This window comes from Artemia franciscana, chromosome 7, assembly GCF_032884065.1.
Source record: "Artemia franciscana chromosome 7, ASM3288406v1, whole genome shotgun sequence".
Taxonomy (NCBI): domain Eukaryota; kingdom Metazoa; phylum Arthropoda; class Branchiopoda; order Anostraca; family Artemiidae; genus Artemia; species Artemia franciscana.
This window is the reverse complement of record NC_088869.1, coordinates 43,108,942-43,127,091: the sequence shown is the minus strand read 5'-3', so window position 1 is coordinate 43,127,091 and position 18,150 is coordinate 43,108,942. Positions and strand designations below refer to the sequence as shown.

Sequence of the window (18,150 nt, the reverse complement as noted above, 5' to 3'; positions counted from 1 at the left end):
TCCCCCCTGTTTACACTCAAGTTTTTTATAGTTGTAAAAAGTAGAATTGTGAGAAAGAGTCAAAATTTAATGTAAAGAGTGAGTCAAACAAAAAGAGTGAGTCAAAGGCTTATGTCTCCCTAATTTGTTGTTTTGCAACTAGTCTACAGCTGTAACCGGTATCGAAAAGACTTTCATATTCGGGCTCATCAGGTTTGAACAGGCTACATAAATTTACCGATTCATAAGTTTACTACTCCTAGAATTCCCCCCTAATGATTGATTTACACTTGTTTAATAAATAGAAAAAAAATTACTATTTCGTAGGTTTGAATAAAATTTTCGGTGTACTTTTTAATATAAAAAGAGTGCAAAGTGAATTTCAAAAAAGTATTTCGGTAGATGGTGATTCGACTAAATTTTAGCTATTGAATTGTCTTCTGTTGAAAGATTGAGGCGGCAGAAACGCTGAAAAATAGCACTTCAACACCTTACATGGGTAGCATGAAGTCTTAAAGTACCTAGGAAAGAATTTCTTAGTGTGAAATTCTCAAGACCCGTGGTGCCAAGTTTTCCTTTGTGGGATGAGTACGCATAGCATAGGCAAATTATAAGATTTTCAGAATATCTACTGTATTAAGAATTTTCAGAAACTCACACACTTTCAAAAACAGTTTTTATAAGATGATACATCCCACATGGGACGAACAGTTTGCCATGTACATCGCAAAGAAGTGTTCACAGAAGGTTTGTCAAGTGTGGTGCTTTGAGATGTACCTTGGTAGCCGAGATTGGGTTGATCAATTTTATAATAAATTCCCCTATTTTTTGCTTGTCCGACCCTCATCTCCTCCTTAAGAGGTTACCTCCTTTTCTAAGGGATGGCCCTATAAATATTTGACGACCCCAAGTATAGATGAATACAATATCATTTATTTGCAAAATCATTATTGCAAATTTCAAACAGTTCCTGGTAACGAACTGTAAGTAAAGAGTGATGTGGCTTAATAGTAACCAAAGCTCTAAGAAACAAAGTCTAGATAACAATAGATACATCAAAAGAATCGGATTTTGATGTTTATACAAATTGTGTAAAATTCACCAAATTTAGTGGCACCCATCAAAAATTAAAAGCCTGAGAAAACTTGCAAACAAATTTTTTCGAGGGACACCCCCAAAACATCAAGCGTTACTAATGGAAATCTCACCATCAGATTCAGGATACCAGAGAACCGTACTGTATAGTTTTTCAAGCTTCTAAGTACAAATATTTAGAATTTTACATTTTTTGCCAGAAGAAAGATCGCGGAAGCATGTTATTTCTTGTTTTTCTTGTTTTGTTTTTTTTCAAGGGTGATCACTAGATCGGGAGAGGGCTCATTTGTAAGAAAATCAGAAGTTATCAAAAGCCCTTTTAAAGTGACCAAAAATATGGTAGGGCAGTTAACCCCCCTCCCATGCTTATTTTTCCCCAAAGCCTTCCAATCAAAATTTTGAGAAAGCCATTTTTTCAACATTGTCAAAAAGTCTAATCCCTCCACACTTCCTGGGGTAAGGGTCAAGCTATGAACTTTGCCCATTACATTGTATAGTATTGGTTATTGAGAAGCAAATAGACGTTTTCGAAGGAGATTTGCTATTGGGGGGGTAAAGGTTAATTTAGAAGATCTTTCCACGGAGAAAGTTTTTATTGGGGAAGGGAATTTTCCATAGAGGGGGGGGGGGCTGGATTTCTCAGCATTATTCAGAAAAATAATCAGAAATTTTAAACAAGGATTCGGCCGCAGAGCAACCATTGTTTAGGCTTGGAAGTAGAATTGATGAGATAGATATCATTTTTTTTCTTAAGGAATAAGCTTTACTTCACTTGTTAATGATTTAAAATCACTAACAGTTGTTATTTGAAATATAAATGTTTTTATATATTCGGACAAACGAATTCTGTTTTTTTTTTAGGCCCAATCTTTCTTGAGGTGGGATCCTTTAGACAGGAAAATGAGTCTCTAGGAGTAATTATATTATTAGTTATAAATTATAATTTTGCTGCTCTTAAATGAATACTTTAGTTTTAGAACATTGGTCTTTGGTCGATGCAGCGTGCTAAACAGGGCAAGCATGTTCAAGACAGGGTCTTACACAAGAACAATAAATTATCTCGAGGCTGATATCGATATTGCTTGAGATTGATATGGAGAACCATTTGAGAAGGGAGAAAGACTTAAGGAGAAAACTACCAGGTTTTAATAAGTGGGAAGTGGTAGACTTCCATTTAAGGTCATTGTCCAAGAGGGAGAGGGGTGAGTACTTGCATGTAAAAACAGCCTCTGAATCTACCTTTTAGTGTTTAAGGATGTCTATGGTTCGAAAGTTCTATTGTTAAGGCTGTTTGATACAACAAAGAATCACCCTTTCTCGTCAATAAGAAACTTTTTACTTTGTGTTGTAAAATTATTCAGATTGATCAGGTGGTTTTGCCATTATTTGTATAGCTTTGATAAGACAACTGAATAAACGACAGAAACAAAAGCCAACACCTACTTTCCATGAAATTTAGAATAGAATAATTTAACATCGGCCGTTTTGAAACTTTAAATTTGATGAAACTTGCATCATTAGAAAGCATGTATTTTTTTTTGAATTGGTCGGATCATATTTATTTTTTTAGAGTTCAGGATTCGACAGTCCTTAATTTTTTTTTGGCGTATCCGCTTCTAAAACATTAAAAATCAAATACAAAGTATCATTAATAATTTGACAGCCTTGGAAGTTCACTGTTGTGGTAACCTCTGTGATTGAAAACTTTTCCGACATAGGATAGCCTACCTATTATTAATACTGTATCAAACAGTTCTTGGTAACGAACTGTAGTAGGCTAAGGAGCAACCCGGCACAATAGTAACAAAAACTCTAAAAAACGGAATTTTGATACCAATACTTGCATCAAAAGAATTGCATTTTAATGTTGATTTTAAATATATAAGGTTCATCGAGTTTAGGCTTACCCATCAAAAGTTACGAGCCTGAGACAATTTGCCTTGTTTTAAAAAATAGGGGGAAACAACCCCTAAATGTCATAGAATCTCAACGAAAATCACACCATTAGATTTAGCGTATTAAAGAACCCTATAGAAGAAGTTTCAAGCTCCTATCTACAATAATGTGGAATTTTGTATTTTTTGCCAGAAGGCAGATCACGGATGCGTGTTTGTTTGTTGATGTTGTTTTTTTTTTTTTTCGTTTTTTTTTCAAGGGTTATCATATCGATCCACTGGTCCTAGAATGTTGTAAGAGGGCTAATTCTAAAGGAAATGAAAAGTTCTAGTGTCCTCTCGATGTGACCAAGAAATTGGAGGACACCTAGGTCCCCTCCCACGCGAATTATTTTCCCAAAGTCACCGGATCAAAATTCTGAGATCGTCATTTTAAAAAATTTAATCTTTTTCTTATAGAAAGAAAATCGTTCTTGAAAAAATCCGATATGTACGAAAATGAAGTCGATGAGTTAACCCCAAGATCAACAGTCAGATCTGAAGAAATAGCTAGGTCTCCATGATAAGATCTGGACCTGTCTACTATCCCCATAACTACAGTTCCACCTCCTGTAAGTATTTATAGTCTATCAACATTCAAAATATAACATGTTAATTATAATTTAAGCGGGGAAGGCGAAGTTTCTTTATAATTTCAAGTACCAAGGAAATTTTTTTGCCCTCTGGACCTATCTCAGGTCTAATCAGGCATTTTATAATGTTGCAATAGAAGTTGATGTAAAATCTTACGATCACTTCTGGTCTGGAGGGGCCGGGGTAGGAATTACATAATTTATTCTCTTAAAATGTGCTCATACGTCTGACGTCAATAATAAAAAAAAAATCTTCAAAATGAAAGCTACAAACGAATTTTCGAGTTTTAAACTCATCATCTATTCAAATCATTTATGGAGGCCAGAAAATCACAGGATACTAATTTCCAAAATATTTTTGACAAGCTCTGATTCTCGCTGTCACTTGTACTTCTCACTTCTGCATATATTTAAACCGCATCTTTCTTCTAACTGAATATTTCTTTGCTCTTTACTTTCAATTTTAACTCGGTTTAATTTTCGTTGTCGCAAGTATTCTAACCATATGTTTATTTGTTCTCCATTTTCTTTTATCATTATAAGCCTTCACAGCTACACGACAAGCTTGTATATTGTCGCTCTCATATACCCTTGTCTTCTAACCACAGTCTCTTCAAGATGTTTTGACGTCCCCTTAGGTAATTACAACCACCCTGACAAAAATACAAATTCTTCCTTAAGATTGTGACCTATTTAGACCGTTTTTGCAGCCAGAAATTTTAATATGCCAGTTTTAAGAAACAAACCCAACTATATAGGTGCTTTCGAGGCCAAGCCCCAGCACGGCTTTGTGGCAGACTTGTATATGAGGAAAAACAAAACTCTATAGTCGATTTCGAAGCCGGTCCCAGCACTCAACATGTGGCAAGCCTGTATATAATGATTTTCGTTATAAGTACCAACCTGCAAATGAATCACTTTTGCTTGCTACCATTTCCTCGGAAAAATAGAGGGCTACACAGGGCGTAAATATAAAGTTGACGTGTCTCAAAGACATATAATTAAAAGTACCGTAGTTTATGGCATTTTAGTAGGTTTTTACTGGGTTTTGCAGTACATTTTGTTTTCGTCGAAGTTTATGATAGCGTTGACCATCTACTATCACTATCACTTGTAATTCACTGGTCAGATGGTCAGACGTTGACCATCTGACCATCACTATCACTTGTAATTCTCACTGCCGCTTATCTTCTAATCACATGTTTCTTTGTTCTCACTGTGGTATATCTTTCAGCCACATATTTTCTTGTTCTTCGCTTTCATTTTTAGTTTGTTCTACTTCTCATTGCCGTATGTCTTGTAGACTGGATATTTCTTTGTTCTTTACTTTCAAGTTTGACTTGTTGTTATTGTGGTTGTCGCAATTAAAACTAAAAAAAAATATGAAACTACTTAAAAGGCTATTTGTGAATTGACTGCTTACTCTTGATATTTTATCCTTATCTATGCTTCGTGTGTAATGTTGCATGAGTCATAAATATAAAAACAAATGATTACTGCTGTGAGAGAAATGAAGTATTTTATTCTTAGAAATGTGCTCATAAATAAGTCAATCATATAAAATTTTTTCCAAAATTAAAGCAAAATATGAACTTTCTCAAACTACTGATCTATGTAGTTCGCTTTTACACGACAGAAAATGTTAGGATGACAATTTTCCAAAATTTTCTTGACATGTTCTGTTTCTGGTGTCCTTTGTAGTTCTCGCTTGCCTTTATCATCTAACCACAAGATTCTTCTAACCAGATGTTTATTTGTTCTTCACTCTTAGTTTTAATCCCAATCTATGCAAAGCCTCCCTCTTTATAACCTCCCAGGAAGTTCCGATTTCCTTTAAATCTATCTTTATAACATTCTCCGACCCCAACCGCAGACGACCTGCTTTTTGTTTAGCCCAAGACGGTTTACCGATAAGGACAATCTTCGGCAATCTTTCATTCCTTATCCACCAAACGTGCCCTAGCTATCAGGCAATTTTTCTGGAAAACATCTAGCAAATCTTCATTTGCTTTTCAGAGCACCTATGCTTCAGAACTATATTTAGCCAGTGTCATCACTGTGACTTCCAATATTGTAATCTTTGTTTCTAGGCTTATCTTCCTATTCTTTCATACTTTTTTTTAACTGTAAAAAAAAAAAAACACCCTGAGCCTTGGCTATTCTACTTTTAAAATTTTCACTGTTCCCACCTTCTTTATTAATAATACTACCAAGGTAATGGAATCTGTCCACCTGGAGTTTTTTTTTGTTAACCAGGATCACCTTTTCATCTTCTCTTATTCCGACCCTTAGTAACTTGGTCTTCTTAACATTAATTTTCTAACCTACTCTAGTACCTTGAAAGCACAAAAGCTCATTCATTTTGCTCACACTTTTATCTAGGATGCTAAAATCATGACAATAATCAAAGTGCAGAAAATTATTTCCTCCTCATTTGATTCCATGCTCTCCCATGGTATGTCCTGGACTCCTTGAGACAAAGTCCTTCAAATTCATTCATATAAAGGTGGGACGGATCACAACCCTGTTTAACTCCTGATTTAATACAAAATCAACTGCTAACCCCATTTCCTACCTTAACCGTAAAAGTGTTCTTCTCGTTCCAACAGCTGTTTGAACACTTGCTCATAATCTGTAAATTTAGATAATTATCCGATTAAATAAATTAACTAAATTAAATAATTAAAACTGAATTAAATAAATAACTGTATATATTTTGACAAGTGATTGCAACAATTCAAAAATATTCAAAAAAAGAAAACCAAAGGTTTGAAGCTTAGTTGCCACGGAGTGCCACGTCACACTATTTTCATTTTATAGTCCTTGAAAAAATTTCAAAGCTAAAAAAATCGCGTCAACAAATTTTGTTATTATAAAAGAAAAAAAAATCCCTTGCACAATACGTCAGTTCAGAATCGCTAAGGTTATTATGTCAACTGCATAAATATTTTCGGTGCCTAAGCAATTTTTTTATTGTTTTAATTCAAACTAGAAAAATACCTGAAAATTTTAAAATTAGTTGTTTTTTTTAGATAAAATCAACTCGCTATGTAATCAAGCTTACATGTTTGAACGCAACCAGTTATATAATGTCAGTAGTGAGGCCCAAAAAAACAAAAATTTACAATCATTACAAATGATGATTCTCTATTTTTACAAGGGATTACAGTAATTCAAAAACCTTTAAAAATAGCACCAAAAGTTTCAAGCTTATTAGGCTACATATCATTGTTAAGAATCGGACTAGCAACAATAATCAAATATCTTTAAATTATATACTCTTTTTTGTCGAGACTGTAGATTATTTTATTCTTTGAGCCTCTATAATGTATCTGATAAGTATTTTAGGCCACATCGTTTTATAATGGCTTTATCTTTGGCCTTTTCACTTGTTATTACTGGTAAATATTGATAAAATACCCTATCTTTATACACTTTTTTTTTAGGAGCACACACGGAATCTTCTGTTTCTTGCTTTGAATCTTAGCGAAATTACTGTTAACAGTCACGCAAAAGAAATGTTCTTTCGATCAGAATTGTTTAGTGCTTTAAAAAACAATAATCCACAGCAATGTGAAGACATTTTGAATAAAGCTACTTCTGAAAACATAACAACCGACTTGAATAAAAGTGACAACAACTTGCCAACTTATCTCCAGTTTGCTTGTGAAGCCGGTCTTAACAATGTGGCAAAGTTTCTTCTAGATCATGGTGCTAGACCAGATGTCACTAGCATTGCTAAGCCAGTGAAGCCAATAATTTTGGCATGTGAGGCTAGTAATGGTGAATTAATTCAACTTTTGATAGAATATGGTGCAAACATTTCTGATGCATGTTCAGATACTCAAGAAACGGTCCTTCATGTTATTGCTAAGAGACTCTTAACAGAACCTGAAAAGTTTTTTGATTCTCTAAAGATCATACTAAAATATCAAAACGACAATTTTAATATCAATGCTCAAGATATTAATGGAGATACAGCACTGAATTTGGCTGCAATAACTGGATATGAAGAAGCTATTTTGCTGTTATTACACAACGGAGCAGATATAAGAATAGCAAATAATGAAGGGATTTCGCCATTGTATAGCATACATCCAAGCATATTTAAGACTTTTTTCGATGAATGCATTACCAGTAACCAGCAAAGGCCAACAGCAAGGTATTTCCAGTTATTTTTCCTCCTTTGAAAATGTCAGGAAAAAGTCCTGAAATTACAAAAACTTATTAAAGAATTTATTTTTATTAATTATATTGTTAGATTAAATTCCATTGTTTTTTGTTGTATTGTTTTAACATTGTTTTTATTTTAATTACATTGTAAGACACATTTTAAATAACACTCTCGTAAAAGAAGCTTGTCCAAAGTCAAAAGTCATTTTGATCAATGCTTTCCAGAACAGAAAAAAGATCCCCCGTTCTTACCCCAAACTTAGGGTAAAAGGTAAACATACCCACAAAAATCTTATTATAATCAAGCGCTTTACTGGAAAGAGAATAATATATATTCTGGAACACCATATAATATGGGAAATTTTTAAAGCGATTTTCATAATTTTTAGTTATAATTAATAATATTTTTTTCTAATAATATTTTATCTTTATATTTTCTTTAATAATATTTTATAGCTCATTATATCTAGATAGATAATCTAAGCTTTTGTGACTCCTTTAGACTCTAAATTGCACTTCTAACAAAAGTTGATTCTTGATAACGTGTATTTGAAATAAAAATGAAGTATACTTTGGTTCATTGTCTAATTGCCTGTGGTGGCAGTAATGTAATTGCTTAATTTTGTGTCTTAATACGTGCATTTATAATATATTCCCCACTTATTAGAGCGGCTGCTAGCATTGTGATTAGGTTACAGTATAGGCAACATTTCTTTTTTCCTTATTATCTCTTATATATTGAGCTTAAGCACTCTTCTACTATATTTTTTCTCTTTTTCTTTACTTAGTCCTTTTTTATTTTTGTCATTATTTTGATTATTCTAATTAATTGGATTTGGCTGTATTAACTCAGTCTAGAGTTAGGCAATTAGACGGTTTGATTGTTCTACCTGTTTCTGTCTGTTGAGCCTTGGGGCTAGATAATAAATCTAGCCTTCTTGCTTCCTACCTCTAATTTTCACAATATTGTCTTGGGTGGTCCTCTACGTCAGACGCCTCGATACAAGTGGTTGGGACAGGAGTCTTCTCTACTGACCGAAAGAGATCTATCAAGGAGCGTGCTATATACTCTTTTAGTTACTCCAACTTATTTTCATTATCTAAAAGGTCCAAAACCTGCCTGGGTTTCCTTACGTTTATAGTTGCAACCGTTTCGTCATTTATATATTTGGCTAGTAAACTTGCAGATTTAGGCCGACAGGGCTTTGCAAAAAATCCTCGTTTGATTCGGTTACATAGGACGACTATGACATATATCTAAATATGCTGTTTTATCACGAATATGATACTAGTCTCTTCCGTACCGTTATGCGTAAATCCGTACCGTTATGCATAAGCCTACTCAGACCAAAATTTCAAATTTTACAGGAGATATAGTAAACTTAAAAAAATTCGGACGAACCAAAACATGGTTGAAATGTAATTTCAAAACAATTCTCTAGGTAAAATGTACCTGTTTTTTATAGTGGTGCTGCTGTTATTAGTCAATTGCTTATAGTTTTTCAGGAAATGGAGTAAAAAATTTTTTTTCATCATACGTTAAATATTTATATTTCTTTTCTATTAAACACCTAGTATTTCAAAAAGAAGGTGTAATTTTGATCATTTTGCAAGATATTTGGCGTGGTAAGACAAGCATTATGCATGTACGGTGTACCCCTTACCAGGATATCCCCAGGACAAAGAAAAAAGTTCTTATACTCTATATTTGACTTAGCTTAATTAGTTTTCGTCTATATTTTTTCCTTTTTTTTCTTTGCCTAGTCAACTTTTTATTTTTACCATTATTTTCATTATTTTATATGTTGCGTTTGTCTCTGTTAATTTAATCTAAAATTTAACGACAGGAGGAGTTAGTATTTTTATCTTCTTCTGTCTGCTGATGCAAGATAATAATTATAACCCTTTTGCTTCTTCTCTCTAATTCTCTAAAGATTTTCTCGAGCGCGGGTTTGAATTTGACACTGTTTTTGTTACTTCATTGAACCTTCGTAATCCATCTTATTTTTGGCTCTACATCTTTGGATAAATTACTAAAGTGACTCGAGTGGTATATTTCGGTAAATTGGTCAGAGTGTTGGAGGATTTGACTTCCTTTCAAAGCCTATCTTCTAAGTTGGCACTTTGTTTCGCCATGAGCTGTGCTCAAACCTGTAGAAGAGCTTTGAGCGTCACTAGTTATAAGCTTTTGTTGTGTGTCAGGAGTCTTTTTCTCTGACCGTTTCGGTGTTAGAACAGAAGCCAAAGTATGAAATTTTGAGATTTAGGAGGATGTATGAACTCTTCAGCTTTGTGCCCTTCGTATTCAAGCATCTTTTTCTCCCTGCATTCCGGGGAAAATGAAGATCTCCTTCACTGTAGACTAACTCTTCAGAAAAATGCACTATTTTTTAATTTGTTCTTCCGCGTCAGACTCCTCACTATAATTGGATCTGGCAGGAGCCTTCTTTACTGGCTCCCCCTGAAGGTGAAGAGCATCTAACCAGGAGCGCGCTAAATACTCTTTTTGTTCCTCCGACTTCTTTGATCATTTAAAAGGTCCTCAAATTGACAAGGTTTCCTCATCTATATAGATGAAACCATTTCGTCATTTATATCATCAGCTAGTAAAGATGAAAATTACAAGGTCTTGAAAAACAATCCACGTTTCATTCGGTTATGGTGGACGACTTCCTCTGCTTGCCTCTCAGCATGTCTGAAGACATAAGTGAAGCTATTCGGAACTGCCTTTGTCACTCGAAAAGATCCCTCCCATTTTGGTTTCAAATTTTTCGTCTCGCCAAGATCGGTTTTCTGTAAATATACGATGTTTCCTGCTTTATAGTGTGTTGTATTTTTATTTTTTTTTAGCGTATTCTGTTTTGTTGCTTTTGCGCCTTTTAAGTTTTGATTTTCTTATTATTTTGCCTTTTTCATTATCATGATCATCGCTTATTTATATTAATCAAGGTTACAATAAATCCTTCGTCTTCTATTGAATTCATGCAAATTCTTTGGTCCCTAACATTCTGTAAAAGGAATTGCGTGTCCTTTAAAGTATGCAAATATGCTGTTTTATCGTGAATGCGACATAGAGTAAATAGTCCAACCATTTATTTGGTCCCTGTTATGCGTGGAGTCCCAGCATGTACGCGAGTTTCCTGTGTTTTCGTTCAATTTTCCTATTTGAACTCCCCTTGTAAATGGACGTAAACTATCATTATATTCTTAGATAGCTTGTAATTTCATCCAACAACTTGCTCTAAAACAGCGTCCATTGTCAGACGGTAGAACTTCGAAAAAAAAATTCTGTGTTCTAGAAGTAGCCAATTTACTAATATATTTACAATAGTGTTACATTCCTCATTGGGGGTGTGTAGAGATATGAGTTGAAATGACCAACAACCATCAAAACAAAACAATTTCTTTTCACTGAAAATGCCAAATCCCGTCTGGGCCCCAAAACATCAATGAAAATCAAACATTCTATCCTTTTTTTTTATCATATCCCTATTTCCAAACATAACATTTTGGGTTGTAATTTCCTTCTTGTACATCTTTCACATCCTGAAATGAATATTTTTACCTTTATATATACATTTACAAAACAGAAATTTATTTTTATTCTACCTATTGTTTTTGCCTTTCCCATATGGTAACCAGTAGTCATATGTGACATTTGTAATATCTTTCCTTCTAGTGTTTTGGATTAGCAGTTATCAATCTTAGTTTAAACCTCCTGTGTGGCTGTGGCAACATAAAACACCTGATAAAAATATTTTCTTTTTTTCATCTATCTCAAACTGGTTTTTCATGTGTTTCATCTCTTAAGTAAAAAAGATTTTATGCCAGCAAAAAATCATTCTTGTCTTGATATAAGGATATATTTTTGTTCGATAAAATATTCGTATAGCCAAAGGAGTTATATATAGTTGTTACAAAATATAATTTGTCGTTTCCTTCGAGGTTTCTTCAAAGAAAGTCTGAAAAAAAAAATATTACAACGGCCTTTTAGGGAATTAGAGTGAAAATCATATGCTTGTAAGTGGATCACCTGCCTTTTCATTCTTGCTGAACTTTTTTTGAAAGTGTGCAGGGAAATTAACGATTTTTCGTCCTTAAGTAGGGTGAACTTTTTTACTTACTTGACTTATTGCTCCTGCTAGTCTAACATAGAGTGAAAAATCATTTGTTGCTTCTAGTCCACACAGTCCTGTGCTAGAATGATAGCTTTGTCTTGCGTGACACCGATCAATGACAGGAAGTGGTCAAGGCGGTCCTTCCATCTTGAATGAAGGCTTCAACATGGAGGCTTACAGCCGTGTTTCGAATGTTTAAAGGTAAAGGTAATTTTGGCTGGCGTTTCTACTGGAATGTGAGATAGGTGGCCAAACCATTGAAAAGTTTTTGCAGCTAATTGACCGGATTTAGGGGTCCGGCTGCTAAATGATTTTAGTTGGGTGTTGGAGACTAATTCATACAGCTTAATCCCTTTGATTTATCTGAAAAACTACGTTTGAGCCATGTTTATGGCATTTCGGACAGAAATAGAAGCAGGCCAGGTTTCAGCATTACAGAAATTAACTTGGTTTACAGTGGTGTTGAATACGCATCTTTGTCCTGTAGGTAATGCTGGGGTTCAACTAGACGAAGCGAAAGAGTCGGGCCATGATTGAGGTGGCCTGCTTGATGTGGGACTGAATTTCAGCTTTGATAGGTCTAGTGTCCGTGATGTTGAAGGGAATGTCATTATCTCAGTGTTTTACCAGCTGATGTTCTGTACCGGTTTAGATGGCTCTCCCGACAGTTTGGTAAGGGCTTCTTCGAGTTCAGCTACAGTGGTGCATACCAAAGCGATGTCAACTGTGAAGTTGCAATCACTTAGGACTCTGTCGCCAAACTGCAGTCTAATGTGACAACAATTTGTGGCTCGGTCCACAACGTAATCGATAATGGTGTTGAAAATTCCAGGGGTGGTAGCACATCCTTGCCTCACACCAGTATTTTTTTTGAATACTGGTCTGCAGCGGCCATTTATTTGGTATCTGTATAATTTCAGTATATAGTAATAAGGAGGTCTTAGTATCAGTATAAAGGGCCTTGAATAGATGGCAGTACTTGTCAGTTCAAGTATCGGCCAGAGAGAACCACAGTCAACCGATTCAAAGGCTACTTTGAAGTTGAACTTTTTGGTGAGTTAAAATTGGTGAAAACTTTTGGATTATACTACCAATGCTAAACACTCTCTTTATACATTTGAGTATTTTATTCTGGCTTCATTCAAAGCACGACTAGCATATTGAATTATTGATTCAAATTCATGGGGGGCTATATTCAGCAATTCAACTTCAATCCGTTGTGACGACGCGTCTTTTCGCAGGCAAGACTTCCTAGTATCCTTTAAGTACATTTAAATTGTTTTCTGTTTTCGCAGTGAATAAAATTCCAATGCCTAAATAAAATGATATATTTGTTGTTTTTGTGTCCTGGTTGTTGTGTTTTTAGTAGTAGGTTTTTATTGTAGTAGGATACTCCATTATCTTATAGAGCTAAATTCTTGAGTTTGCTAAAACAGTTGGTCCTAAAAGATAAATAAAAATGTTTGCGTTCGAGCACAAGGGCTCATCTCTCATCCTGGATCACTGTTGCTCTTCTTTTTGTTTTTGGGTCTAAGGCATTTCACCCAGAGCCTGCAATAGCATTAAATTTGTGCAATATTTTGATAGGAATCCACAATCTATCAATTTTGGGTAATTTCACGACATCTTTGATGGTCACAGCATTTAGTATCCTTAAATGTACGCAAGTTGGCCACGTGCTATCAACGTTTTTTACTATTATCAGTGAAAACACCACTCATCAGCCCCTTTCTTAATCGTCTCTTACACCTCCACTTCCTTTATCTGGCTGTCTAATCAAAACTTTAAGTAATATTTGTTTTATAGAGGCATTTTTTTATTGGTGGTTCTTCTGTAGGTTCTTTTTGTGTTTAGCTAGGTGCGTTCACCTGTAGTTTGCTTTATGTCATGCAAAAGTTCCTTTACATTCCCTTTAGATATTTCCTACTTGGCTCTTAATATTCTGTGGCAAATGGGCCAAGTCAATCTGGTTTCAAAATGCAATATTTGCCTTTCCATAGTTATTCGTCTAGGAATTTCGTCACGAGTTCCTTTTGACTTGTCATATCTATGCTGTTGTTTTTTGGACTGCTTAAGCATTTGATATCTTTATCTGAGATGTTTAAGGCTACTCCTAAGAATACCTAATTTAACTATACTTTTTTGTGTCTTAAATTGGATAATTATAGATACACAAATCCACTCCTATATTAATTCCTGTGATCTAGCTTTCTGAAAACATTGAAGGGTATTGTTTTAGGGTATTTCTTCCTATTTTGTCGTTGATTGTTTTGAATTTACTATGTCTAGTATCGGAGGTAGTTTTGTGATACCGCATATATTTGTGCAGTATTTGCGTTGGGTTTAGCTATGATCATATTGTTTGTTCTTTTGTCCCACAGATTTGTATTTCTTATTAATGATTATACTACTAAAATGCACTGGAAAGATAGTCGTTTCTAATAGTAATTCCATTTCCTGTGCCAAATTTTAAGCTATATACTCCTAAAACTGCAAGTTTATGACATCTAACAGAAGTCAGGGTATTTCGACATTTACTGATTTGGTTGTACATTGCTAGGCAACTTTCTAACAATTTTCCTGTGTTGAAGTTATATTTGTGTTGATAAAGCAAGGTAAATTTTTAAAGCACTTAATCTTAAGACAACTTAAAATAAGTAATTGACCAGAATTCTCTGAATTGGAATATTTTCAGCTATAGAAGGGTCTTAAGGAACGTACAACTCTGGCAATCCTCGCAATCGGGTATTCTCGTTTCATTGCTTGCATTTATTTGACCAAAAAATTTGCGGGGCTACACAAGACTATTCAGTGGCATTTGTGTAGCCTAAGGTGTGATTCACTGTCTAAATTTCTAGGTACAATTTGGGAGTTTCACTAATTTGTAAGCTTGTAACACCATTACTACAATGTTCAGGGGAATTCAACTGGCTTATCGCTCTGTATCTAACGAACTTTAACCTTAATTGTCTTTTCAGAAATTTCAGCCTGTCCTTTGACTATTCATTCTTCTTGGCTCCTGCACATTCCAGTACAAATAGCACAGAAGTAGATTATGAGGCTGCAGCAACAAGACTTTCAGGAAGTCCCAAAAGCAATATTTTGAAAGAAATAGCATCAATAAAGCGTCTCCAGCCACTACTTTGTCACCCAATAATAAGAAGTTTCGTATCTTATAAGTGGTACAAAATCAGTTGGATATTTTGGCTAAACATTATTCTGTTTCTAATAATGAATATCATGCTTATTGTTTATGTGGTACTGCTTAAACCTATAGCTGGAAATCCTACAAATTTATCTAATGTATTGGCAATTCAAAATTCGACTTCGAAAGAATGGGGGGAATTGCTGTATTTACTGATTGTACATGGAACTGGAAATCACATGAATGGATCTACCACAGATACCATTGAAAATACGACCTTGATGAGTGTTCTGAGAGTGCTAATAAGTTGTCTTTTTATCTTGATATTGGGACTGCCTTGTTTTAGGATTTTTCAAATGAGAATAGACTTTAAGAGGCATTTCTGCAGCTTTGAGAATTATGTTGTAATCGTGCTAATTGTTTCAACGTTGTTGACAATATTTGCAAGAGACATACATTTTTCAGTGAACTGTGGAGCTATAATGATTATAATTACCTCGTTTAAACTATCTCTCCTAGTAGGATACCATCCTAAACTATCAACAGATATTGCAGCATTTGTGATAGTTGCAAAGAAAATTCTAGTAGTTTTGCTCGGATATTCTCCACTCATACTTGGTTTTGCTACATGCTTCTACGTTCTTGATGTATTTGCAGATGAAAATTATGAAGAATCGACCATCATACTAGGAATTTTAAGGTTAGAAGAAATCAATTGATTCCTTATTTTAATAATAATCCTCGCTTCTCTATAAATGAATATGAATAAAAAGCAAGTTTTAGACAAAAGGGTAATGCTACAAAACACACATGTTACGGTAAAGTCATCACCCCAAAAAGTATACGATTTGCAAAGAACACATGTTGTTTATAAGCCTTATAGTGCAAGAGGAGAGTTTTAAATTTCATTAGATTGTAATTCAGATTATTTTGGAAATGGGCTAATCAAATTGGTTAGAAAAGAATTGAAATGGATTCCATATGTCTGAAAGAAAAATTTCGCTGGTATTTCCCAGGGAAGTAACAAAGGGTGACGTTTAATCATCAAAGTGATTTTTTTTTCTTTAAATAATCTGCAACCGCTTCAGATAAAAATGGAGGATTTTTGTTACAACTAAGTACGAAGAGTATTTACTACTAAGTTTCATAAATTTTTTCAACGAGTACATAAAATGAAAGAATTCCACTTAAATAAATATAAGGCTATGGCAATACTATTAAAGAAAAGGTATTAAGATAAGGATGGTTGCCCCATGGTGATGCGGGCAACCATCGAAGATAAGAAAAGATCTTTCACAAGACGCAAAATTCAGTGGAATAGTGAAGTGCAGTTTAAATAGATCAAACATCAGAGGAAACACATTTCAATCATTTTTCAGCAAAAACTGATGCTCTTTCTAGAATATTTTTGTCTTTTGTATCCTCAACTCCGTAAAAACAGTGTAGTTCAGATATGCAGCATTCAAGATCGAGTTTATAGTATCAAACATTTTGTTGTAACGAACTGTAGTAAGGAGCGACCCGGCTCAATAGTAAACGAAGCTCTAAAAAAGGACTTTTGATACCAATATATACATCAAAAATTTGGAATTCTTATGGTACTTTGAAATGTAAAAGTTTCATCAAATTTAATCTTACCTATCGAAAGTTACGAGTCTGAGAAAATTTGTCTTATTTTCAGAAAATGGGGGAAATTCCCTCTAAAAGAATATTAATTCATAGAATCTTAATGAAAATCACTCCATCATATTCAACGTATCCGAAGACCCTACTGGAGAGGTTTCAAACTCCTATCTCGAAATTTTGTGTTTTTTTTTTTTTGTCAGAAGATAGATCACGGATGCTTGTTTATTTTTTTTTCTAATGGTGATAGTATCGACCCAGTGGTCCTTAAATACTCCTTCCAACGGAAATTAAAATCTATAGTGTCCTTTTTAAGTGACCAAAAATTGGACGACAACTAAGCGCCGTTCCCTACCGTTTTTTCTCAAAAACATCTAATCAAAACTTTGAGAAAGCCATTTAGCCAAAACAAGTAAAATTAATATATTCATGTACGGTGAGCCAAAATCAAAATCTAAATTAATTCAAAAACGTTCAGAAATTAAACAAAATACAATTTGTTTTAAAATAAAAGTAGGGAGCAGCATTAAAACTTAAAATGAACAGAAATTATTCCGTATATGAAGGGGGATGTCCTCTCCTCAACGCCCCGTCCTTTACGCTAAAGTTTGACTCTTTCTCACAACTCTAATTTTTCAAACAATTAAAAAAAGTTTAGTGTAAAGAGGGGGACGTTGAGGAGGGAACAGCCCCTTTCATATACAGAATGAGCTTTGTTCTTTTTAAGTCTTAATATTGCTCCCTATTTTCAGTTTTAAAAAATATTTTTTTATATATTTAATTCACACAAAGTTTCCACAGTCTTTGTTAATTTTTTTTGCACCTACCATTACACTTAAGTTGTTCAAAACGTCCAAATTATTCTCTTCTAGCCGACTTTCAATCTCTGTAGTTAGAAAATAATAAAAGAGGATACAACATTGTATTTTTGAAAAATAATCGGGCTACGGGTTTCATAGGTTGGAACTAGAGTAATGCATGGAAAAATACACGTGAACAATATAACTTGGGCTATATATTTTCATAGTAAGGGGAAATGCTTTTTCCATGAAAATACCAAATAGAAATTTATCTTTTGAATTAAGGGACTGGGGAAAATCCAGGAGGCAAATATCCCTCCCCCCGTGATTGGCATCATTGGAACTACTTTCAATAGCATCAAAAGTGAAATCAATGCCCAGGGTTTTAGATTCTTACATTTAAAATTGATCATCAACCCTATCATTTCCTGAAAGTTTCAAATTGATGGCAGATGAATTAAATAATTTTTAAATAATGAAACTAGATTAAAAGGAATTTAAACAACTTGCTTGTTGCGCGGAGATAGCCCTAGTTCAAATCACAACTATTCAAAGAGCATTTAAAGGTTGTTATGGAATGCGAGGTCTCCCCTCCAGCGGTGGGCTTGAATAACTTTGATGCTGACTCCTGGTTAGTATTCTTCAAGAATAAAAAGAAAAAAAAATTATGCAATATTTGGGGTACGGTTC

At 34.2% G+C, this 18,150-nt stretch overlaps 1 protein-coding gene across 1 annotated transcript; it reads left to right on the top strand.

Annotated features, from left to right (window-relative positions):
* The first annotated feature begins 663 nt into the window (after positions 1 to 663).
* LOC136029700 (homeobox protein Wariai-like) lies at positions 664 to 12,669 on the top strand. Its single transcript, XM_065708204.1, has 3 exons — positions 664 to 726; positions 7,048 to 7,763; positions 12,462 to 12,669. The coding sequence occupies exons 1-3, from the start codon at positions 664 to 666 to the stop codon at positions 12,667 to 12,669; spliced, it is 987 nt and encodes a 328-aa protein (XP_065564276.1).
* The last annotated feature ends 5,481 nt before the right edge of the window (positions 12,670 to 18,150 follow it).

What these genes read in the sequence shown, in the direction of transcription:
- LOC136029700 (XM_065708204.1), top strand. Translation starts at nt 664, where the DNA reads ATGATACATCCCACATGGGACGAACAGTTTGCCATGTACATCGCAAAG. An exon ending in CAAAGAAGTGTTCACAGAAG is followed by an intron (nt 727 to 7,047) that starts GTTTGTCAAGTG and finishes CTTTTTTTTTAG; the next exon opens with GAGCACACACGGAATCTTCT. An exon ending in CAGCAAAGGCCAACAGCAAG is followed by an intron (nt 7,764 to 12,461) that starts GTATTTCCAGTT and finishes ACTGAATTTCAG; the next exon opens with CTTTGATAGGTCTAGTGTCC.